This window comes from Saccopteryx leptura, chromosome 2 (genome assembly GCF_036850995.1).
Source record: "Saccopteryx leptura isolate mSacLep1 chromosome 2, mSacLep1_pri_phased_curated, whole genome shotgun sequence".
NCBI classification, from domain to species: Eukaryota; Metazoa; Chordata; class Mammalia; order Chiroptera; family Emballonuridae; genus Saccopteryx; species Saccopteryx leptura.
In genome coordinates this window covers 167271469-167281671 of record NC_089504.1, presented here as the reverse complement: position 1 = coordinate 167281671, position 10203 = coordinate 167271469, and the positions used below count along the sequence as shown (strand labels likewise).

Sequence of the window (10203 nt, the reverse complement as noted above, 5' to 3'; positions counted from 1 at the left end):
AAAAGGTATCTTGATGTTATTCCTTGTTTTGCTTCTAGGAAGCGGAGGGCTTAGGCAATGACTTGGGTGGGCACACCTGCGTCCAAAAAAGAAAGACGCACTGCGCTCTCTAGGGACCGGGATAGGTCCGCTGTCTTCCCACAGGTGCTAGGCAAGCGTCCGGTGCCCTCGGGCTCTCTCTAGGTGCCGAAGGTTTCCAGCGCCTTCCCACGTCTAGGGCAGGGGGGTAGGCGGCGGCGGCGGCTGGACAAAGAGGGAAGAGCAGGAAGGGGAGAGAGCCGGACTGCGTGCGCCTCACTCCTTGGTGCCGAGGACACCGCGGCCAGCTTGCTGCGAAGCGGGCTTTCCACCTCGGAGGTGGCCGGGGGAGCTCCAGCCCTGCGCCCTCACCAGCTTCGGGCGGCCCCCAGGGCTGAGTAAACCGGACAAGGAAAGCCTGCCAAGATTTCCTGAGCGCTAAGGAAGGATGGCTAGAGGGCTAGAGGGCCGGGACGAAGACCTAGAACCTGCCCTCGCAGCGCCCCGCCGCCACGCCGCCACCACTTCCCCACGCGTGCTCTCTCCCCTGCCCCCTTCCGCAGCCGTAGGGAATAAGGTCCCGGAGGAAGAGGGTAGGTGGGGAGGCGGATGAGGGGTGGGGGATCCCTTGACGTCACTGGAAGGAGGTGCCGGGGTAGGAAGTGGGCTGGGGAAAGGTTATAAATGGCCCCCGCCCTCCGCTCCTCTCCATCGAAGTCCGCTAGAGGCTCGGAGTGCGCCGGACAAACACTTCTCTGGGCTCTTCCCCGGCGGCGGCGGCGGCGGCGGCGGTTCGGAGCGGGCTCGGGAGCGGACTCCGGAGCTGGAGCGCAGCGCCCGAGGACGCCGGGCTGCGAGGATTACCCGACAAGTGGTTGTCTCTCTGGCTTAAGCCTTGGAGAGGGGCGCTCGGGGCGCGGGTCCGCAGTGCGGGATCGGCGGCGTTGGAGAGCGAGAAGACAAGCTCCGGCGGCTGGGTGGGTCGCCCGCCAGGAGCGCGGGCACCAGGCGAGCAGGCCGCGTTGTGCTCACCATGGTCAACTGCTGGGACACCGGGGTCCTGCTGTGCGCGCTGCTCGGCGGTCTACTTCTCACAGGTGAGGCGCGGCCCGGGCCGGACGAGGAGGCAGGGGCGCACCCTCGGGCGGGGGCCGGACGAGGAGGCAGGGGCGCACCCTCGGGCGGGGGCCGGACGAGGAGGCAGGGGCGCACCCTGGGAGTGGGACACCAGTCTTACTATGCACGCCTGGGGTGTTGGCGCTTTTCTCTTCCGCCGGGCGATCAGGACGCGGAGAGGGCCCCGCGGGCATCGCCAACTTGGATGCTACCAGCCCAGTACTATTGGGGCTATTCCTCGGCGGCTGGAGTCGCTGACCCTTTCTGCCTGGCTCTGGGGTCCGGGAGCATCCCGCACCCTGACCTGCCTGACGCCAGACTTGTTCCCGGGCGCTGTTCCGCGGTGCTCTCGGAGCCCGGCGCCGCGGCGCCCCGGACGCCAGCGAGATCGCGCGGGGACCGGGCTGAAGCCCGCCGTGGCGAGGGCGGGCACTGGCCGTGGCGTCGCGCCTCGAGAGGGAAGCAGGAGAGCCTAGGTGGAGGGGGTCGCGTGCTTGGCGGGAGCAGACAGATCCTCGGAGATGGCAAGAGCTGGTACCTGCCAACCCACTTAGGGCCCCGGAGCCCCTCTGTCCACGGGACGATAGACAGGCTCCCACTCTTCCCGCGGACCGCGGGGCCCTTTCCGTCCGCCTGCGTGCATCTGACCGAGGAGGGCATTTGAGAACCCAAATGCTATTAAGTTTCGGAATTGCGAGCCTAGCCTTTAAATTCCTAGAGAAGAAAGGGCGGACAATTTGGACTAAAAGATGCGGTTTGAGCGGTCGGTGAGGTCCGCCCCTTTGCCGGGTGTTAAGGAAACAGGCTGCAGAACCGTCGGGGCCAGGAGGTCACACCGCGGTTAGAGGCCGCCGCTAGCGAGGCGTCCAAGCCCGAGGGGATTTAGTGGCTCGGATCGCGTCTCTGCAGGCGAGGCCAAGTAGTCAAAACCTTGGTTTTGTCCCTCTGGGCAAAAGACAGTAACATAAAATAAGTTACTTCGGTGATTCAAGGAAAGAAAGTTAATAGAGTTGAGCTTGCTTTTTTTTTTTTTTTTTTTTGTAAATGACTGTTAAATCCCAAAGGCTGTAACAGTTAAATTCAGCATTCTTTCTCAGTGGGAAGACTAATTAGACCGTCAGTTTCTAAATAACAAGCAATAGTTCCAATTGGGTTGTGAAACCATTAATGCTAGAGGCAAGTCATAATGTATGAGAACTGTGCTTGCTTTAAGTTGGAAAAAGTTGCTAAAATAACTATATGAAATTAAATATTGTTCTAATTCAAAAATACATTTTTAGTTCTGAAAAGTCACTTATTTTTAAACAGTTACTTCGAGTATATAAATGGCTTACTCAAGTTCATCTGTCTATTATGTTAAGGTAAATTACTGTGAGTCCAAAAAAATGGAGGGAAATATGTGTTTTATTGGATTTTCTGCTTCACACAAATATATCTTCAGTTTTGTTTCAAAACTGTGGTTGACTAGGGAAATATAGTTCTCTTTGTGATTAGAGGCCAAGTAGATATCTGGAAGATTCTCAGAAATGTGAGATCTTCTAATGATTTCTCTCAGACTTTATTTTACTTAAATATGGCAGGAATCTTGGACCTCTTGCAATTTAAAAAAAATTTACCTAGCCTGATCTGTGAGGGCTCAGTTGATAAAGTGCTGACCTGTAATGCGGAGGTTGCCCATTTGAAACCCAGGGCCTGCCCTGTCAAGGCACATATAAGATGCAACTACCAGTTGATGCTTCCCGCTCCTCTCCCCACCCCACCCCCACTTTTCTCTCTCTCTCCTCTGTCTAAAATCAATAAATAAAATTTTTTAAAAAGTAAATTAACTACGTGTTATAGAGAGAAAGCAAGACAAAACACTGACAAGGTGAGAACCCCTTTTACTTTCTGGTTTAAGGAACATTCTATCCGCTTTTGGGGTTTATCATTGCAAAGCCTACCTTCCCAGACCACAGACTTTTTTGTCTGGTTAACAGACATCTCCCAGTGAAACAGTCACTACCTGCTTTCTAAACCAAATCAGGTCTTTAAAACTGACCCCAGGGGCTGCAGCTCTGGGGAGAGGGTCCAGAAAGGGGCCAAGTTTCTGCCCTGTGGATCGATCAGGAGTCTACTTGCACTCATCATGGGCCAGGTCTGCTTCCCTTCAGATGCTATATATCTTTTGTGTATTCATCAGTCATTATGACAGTGCGTGAGCAATGTGCACCTGTACCATGAGGGATAAAATAACCAGAGGTTCAGCAACACAAAATAATAATGTATCTCCCTCCAAAGAGTGTATTTACCTTCTTCCAAATATCATAGGAAATAAAATGCTAATAATTCAGATATTTTCAAGTCCTCTGTATTGTGATGTCTTCCTGCAAAAAGGGTTTCAGTCCTCCTTTACTCCATTCAGTCTCATTTTCTTACTTTTAAGTTACCACACCCTTGATTAAAGCCACAGACCCCCTTTTCCTCGTCCTGTTTTTCTTGAGTTTTTGAGCAGCTAACATTTACAATTTGCTCTAACTGGAAATGCTTCACTGATGAATTCTGTGAAGGAAGTCCATATTAATGTAAAGCCAGTAGCCACAGCCACCATCACAGCCGCCTGGCCCATGCAGGTTCGCATTTGATTCGGACAGACAGTAATGAAACAATGGAGCCAAGAACTGGTGGGCCATTACCTTTAATCCTAGCTTGCACCCGGCGGGCAAGAAATACACACAGTGCGAAAACACTTCCCTTTCCATTCAGGGCTCCCAAAGCCACTGACTCATCCAAGTATTCCTAGAATCAAAGGCCCCACCAGCCTTATTCACCTCTGTTCCCCATCTCCTTCTCTCTGCACAAACTGGCTTCTTCTTCAGCACTCCGCCATCTTGGCTGCCTCTCCTCTGCAATGCTGATGGAAGGATCTGAAAGCCTTTAAGCCAATATACAAATAAGGAAGTCTCTGATACAAAGCCACTTATCTGAGGCATAAATGGGATTCCTCATAAGAGTGCACCACCCCACATCATGCAACAGTCAAAGGTGTGGGGAAAAGCTTAGTTTTGAGAACATCTTAGTATTAGAAGGATGTTGAAAAGATCTTGGTATTAAAAGGGTGAGAAAATCTTAGTCTTAAAACTAAGCCTTAGGCTATAATGACCCTGCCTGCTTACAGCCTGTCTCCCACACCCAATGCAAACTATAAGCGAGCAAACATATATATATATATATTTACAAACTTATTTGACTAACAATTAATATCATAAAGTTAAATCAAAATGTACATGAAAATAACACCTAATTTCAAAATGAATGTAATAAGTCTCATAATAAAGCTAATTTTACATAACTATTTTTGTTGTTTTCCCCAGGGTTTATACAGCCATACCTTTTTGGTTGTGTTTTTCTGAATTGCATACTGAAAATGTTAATTATTTATAGCACCTTTGGCAATCCACTTACTTTTCCAACTAATGGGACATGTTGTAGGTGAACTGTAGGTAGTCAACTATTTTAGCTCCTCAATATTTTTATTTTATTCATCTATGATTATTTGAAGTTTTTCTTTCCCTGTTAAAAATTCTATAAAAGGCTATCAGTTTCTTTTCTAGTGAAACCTAAGTGACTTTTTTGTTTTCATTTATAAACTTCAAAAGTTAGATGTTATTTCTAAGGCCCTTTCTCAATTCTAAAATTAAATGATTCCAACAAGTAGGCTGAACTGTGTCTCTTCCTCCTTCTCTTATCTACATTTGCATATGGAATGGATAGAACCCCTACCTGAGACTGTAAGGATGACAAGATTACCGTTATCAGTAATCACACTGTATTTTCTTTTTGAAAATAGACCTGACCAACCAATTAACTTGGTCTTCAATGGGTTGCAAGAGCTAAACTGTTAGAGTATGCCCATAGCAGAGGTGTAATTCTAGGAAGTAGACTCTATAACTTTATTTACATTATCTCTTCTAAAGATGCCAGTCATTTAAAACTCAATATGCATTTCTTTTAATAATAGTTATTATTAATGCTCACTTTATTCTAAAAGAAGTTTAGATTTCATTGAGGATACTAAACCTCTATTTTACATGACTTTTTTAGAACAATCCAAATAATCCCTTTGTCATTTTACAAAAAAACTATTGAAACATTCTAAATCTACTTTGACTGCATAGAATATAGAAGTTGAAAGTGGTGTGTTGCAAAAAATGATTTTATATTGACCAAATATTAGCATGTCCTGGAGAAAGGTTATCTAACATATTTATTACAGAGTTGCGGCTGCTATTCATTCTGCTTTGGGAAGTTGTGCAAAGCAAGAACAAGGAGCAGAGCAGTAGCTTCTGTAGTGCTTTGAGTTGAGATGTGTATGTGAGTGGACATAGAATGGAGAGGAACTGAGAGAAGCTGTTTTGGCACTTGGGTGTGAAATGCAAAGCTTGCTGGTATTAATCATGTTCTTGCTTCAGTTGGGTCAGGAATTCATTGAATATCAAATATATATAATTTTTCAGAGTGTTTGTCATTGTGGTTAGGGGAGGAAGGACATTTGAAATAACATTGAATTTTTTTTTAAGTAAAAGTATATTATTAGGAATGGCTCAAAGCATTAGAAGCATCTGTTGCATTGAGTTTAACCAATTTACTAGAACAAAGAAATCCACTCTGTTCCATTGGTCTTAGCATAACTGAACTGGTTTGGAATGAGAAGATCTGCCACATGCTTTTCAGGATTAGCGGTGGTTCCTCACACACTTGGGTGCTTGGAAAGTGTATGCTGTTGATTAGATTACTGGATTTATACCAGATTGAGGAAGGGGAAGGAAATGGGAGGAATGGGATAATTGAGGGAGGGCTTGAAATGAAAGCTTCTGGCTTAGCATCTGGGGCTGGAGGTGGGTTTCATTAAGGAAATGGTTCCATTGAGTCTGCTGGAGATAGTGGACTAGATTTCCTGCATTGCTGCTGGGGCGGATGTGGGGGGATGTCAAGAATTCCTGGGGATTTCCCATCAGTCTTGGTGAAGCCATTTCTGATTATTGCTCCTCTCCTTGATGTTTTTGAGAGATCTGATCTTGTTTCATGAACACATACTTTGGGAGAGTGAGTTAGAGCCTCGGATGAAATCTACTCACTTCAGAGATGAGAAAATCCACCCAGAGCAGTTTAGTGATTTTTTTTTTCAAGGTCAATAACAGGCTAGTGACAAATGCAGGAACAGAACCCAATGTTCATACTACAGAAAACATTTCTTCTTCATTTTCGTATTTCTTCTAACCCAGGCACGGTAGAGGTATTCAATTTTTGTTGAATGACATCATTACAGTGCTACAATATCTTTTTAAACTCTGGCATCACTTTTTTAATATGGAATTTTCATCTATTTTCTTAAAGCCCATAGGGGTCTGAATTAAGCATATCCGCAAATTATGGCTGCTCAAGTAGTACACTGAGAGATTCAGTAAGATTACCAGTAATCCTCCTTGTGGGCAGTACTACACAAACAGTCCAGTCAGAGGAATCACTCTTTTTTAGATGAGCCTTGTATATTTATTGCTCTGTGCTTGTGCTGTTTGCCCGCTAGACCTTTTTATCCCTGGGCGTCTCTTCCTCCCCTGCCTTCAAAATCCAGCTCAGAAACTATCTCCGTGAGTGCCTCCTCATAGCCCCAGACAGAACAAATGGTTTTCCCACTCTTATGTGTACCCTCCTATGTGTAACCCCTTCTTTGTGCCCCCTTTCCAGTTCTTACCTGGCATTGTTAGTATTCTGTTTATGTGGTTGTACCCTTACCCTTTGAGGAAGACAGATCATGTCTTATCTGGTCTTAGATCCCCAGCACATAATGTAACACCTGGCACAGAGACTGTCAGGTAGTGTTGGAATGAATGAGTGAATGAATGAATGATGTAGCCATACTATCATTTCAAAGAAGGAATCTGTCAGGGCCAGATATTAATTTTTTTCCAGTATATGAATGTGCTCCTGCCCGTCCATTTGGCCTTGGTTACAGTGGATTTTTTAGAGGGACTGTTCCTAATATGTAGATAATGTTTATCCTCTGCAGTGAGTGACTAGGATGTAGGAAATCAGCTGTGAACTTCAGCTGTCTGAACTACTTATCTCCTATAATCCCTTCTGTTTTGTCAACATGCTTTACTGGGGCCTCTGAGCCTTCCAAGCCAGGTTTCAGTCTGTACAAAAGTTGTGTCCTAACCTTTATTGATGAGATGTCAAGCACTCAGCTTTACTCTGCAGTGTCTTACCCAGTTTTTAGAGATAATAGTACTTTCAGATTTTATGCTTTGACTGACTTGTCATCTCATAGACTCAACCCTGAGTCCTTGGGTACTAGGCTGTGATGCAAAACTGGAGAACAGAGACCTAGCCACACTCAGCATCAGTGCTTTGCTTTAATAGCAGCCTTTTATTTCAAGCCACTAGACAAGGCTAGTCTGCCTGATTTCTTGTTTCCTTAGGTTAGGTTCTTCTCAGCCATTCATGCAAACAGGTTCCTGGCAGGATCATCCTACTAGATAGGTGAGACATGGATCTGAACACTCAATCCCATGGATGGGGCTCAAGCTCGTACCTCCTTTCCCCAACTCCCACCCCCAGCCCTACACTTTGCTGTTGTCCACAACATACTCCAAAACATGCTTTTTAAAGTGTAGTCCATGGTCCAGCATCCACTAAGAACTGAATGAATCAGAACCTATACTTTAATAAAGTCCCCAGATGTTTTGTTTGCACATTAAAAATTGAGAAGCTCTTGACCAACACATAGGAACAACCTTAGAGTCCTGTGACAGATGAATGGATAAAGAAAATGTGGGAAGACCTAGAAATAACACAACTGAAAACTGGAGGCAGACAACACCAAACCTAGACTCAACCAGCCCTACAAACAACACACCCAAACACACAGACATAATGAGAAGACAGAGAAGTGCAATCCAAATGAAAGCACAAGAGAAATCTCCAGAAAAGGAACTGAGTGATATGGAAATAACCAAACTGCCGGATGCAGAGTTTAGAATAATGATTGTTAGGATGCTTAGGGGTCTTAGAACAACAATGGATGGCCAGTATGAACACCTAACTAAAGAGATAGCAAGTATAAAAAAGGATATTGAAATATTAAAAAAGAATGAGTCATAGGTGACAAATACAATAGCAGAAATGAAGACCACAATGGAAGGAATTAAAAGCAGGATGGATGAAGCTGAGGATCGAATCAGCGAGTTGAAAGACAAGATGAATAAAGGCACAGAAGCAGAGCAGAAAAAAGAAAAGAGACTCAAAAAGTCTGAGGAAACTTTGAGAGAGCTCTGTGACAACATGAAGAGAAATAACATCCACATCATAGGGGTTCCTGAAGAAGAAGAGAAAGAACAAGGGATAGAGACTTTATTCAATCAAATCATAGCTGAAAACTTCCCTAAATTGATGCAAGGAAGGGTCTCACAAATTCAAGAAGCACAGGGAACTCCATTAAAGAGAAACCCAAAAAGACCTACACCAAGACACATCATAATTAAAATACCAAAGCTAAGCAATAAAGAGAAAATATTAAAAGCTGCTAGAGAAAAGAAGGCTATCACCTACAAAGAAGCCCCCATAAGGATGACATCTGACTTCTCAACAGAAACAATTGAGGCCAGAAGGGAATGGCAAGAAATATTCAAAGTAATGCAGAACAAGAGCCTACAACCAAGACTACTTTATCCAGCAAGGCTATCATTTAAAATTGAAGGAGAAATAAAAAGCTTCCCAGACAAAAAAAAAAACAAAGCAAAAACAAACAAAAAAAAAATTCAAGGAACTCATTACAACCAAACCAATGCTGCAAGAAATGATAAGGGGCCTGTTGTAAACAGATCAAAGTGGGAAAAGAATATAGCAAAAGAGGAATACAGCTTTAAAGAATAAAATGGCAATAAACAACTACATATCAATAATAACCTTAACTGTAAATGGATTAAATGATCCAATCAAAAGACATAGGGTAGCTGCTTGGATAAGAAAATAGGACCCGTACATATGCTGTCTACAAGAGACACACCTTAAAACAAAAGATGCACATAGACTGAAGGTAAAAAGATGGACAAAAATATTTCATGCAAATGGAAATGAAAAAAAAGCTGGGGTAGTAATACTTATATTAGACAAAATGGACTTTAAAACAAAGACTATAGTAAGAGATAAATAAGGTCACTACATAATGATAAAGGGAGCAATCCAACAAGAAGATATAACCATCATAAATATCTACGCACCTAATATAAGAGCACCTAAATATATAAAGCAGACTTTGATGGATATAAAGGGTGAGATCAACAGCAATACTATAATAGTAGGAGATTTTAATACCCCACTAACATCACTAGATAAATCCTCAAGAAAGAAAATTAACAAAGAAACAGCAGACTTAAAGGACACACTAGATCAACTTGATTTAATAGGTATCTTTAGAACTTTTCACCCTAAGGCAGCAGAATATACATTCTTTTCAAGTGCTCATGATACATTCTCTAAGATAGACCACATGTTAGGACACAAAAGCAGTCTCAACAAATTTAAGAAGATTGGAATCATACCAACCATTTTCTCTGATCACAATGGCATTAAACTAGAAATCAACCACAACATAAAAACTGAAAAATACTCAAACACATGGAAATGAAATAGCATGTTATTAAATAACAAATGGGTTAACAATGAAATAAAAGAAGAAATAAAAAAAATTCCTAGAAACAAATGATAATGAGCAAACAACAACTCAAAATTTATGGGACACAGCAAAAGCAGTCCTGAGAGGGAAGTTCACAGCACTACAGGCATTCTTTAAGAAGCTTGAAAAAGGCCCGGAGGTAGTAGAAGGAAGGAAATAATAAAGATTAGAGCAGAAATAAATGATATAGAAGCTAAAGAAACACTATGGAGGATCAATGAAACCAAGAGCTGGTTCTTTGAAAGGATAAACAATATCGTTGAACCTTTAACAAGACTCATCAAGAAAAGAAGAGAGAGGACTCAAATAAAATTAGAAATGAGAGTGGAGAAATAACAACCGCCACAACAGAAATA

General features: G+C 43.5%; 1 protein-coding gene across 1 annotated transcript in view; it reads left to right on the top strand.

Moving 5' to 3' along the window:
- The first annotated feature begins 705 nt into the window (after window positions 1–705).
- FLT1 (fms related receptor tyrosine kinase 1) overlaps window positions 706–10203 on the top strand; it is a 227179-nt gene continuing 217681 nt past the window's right edge. Inside the window, exon 1 of the mRNA XM_066369267.1 lies at window positions 706–1115. Coding sequence (XP_066225364.1) covers window positions 1052–1115 — 64 coding nt within the window. The 5' untranslated portion in view covers window positions 706–1051. The remainder of the gene's footprint in view (window positions 1116–10203) is intronic.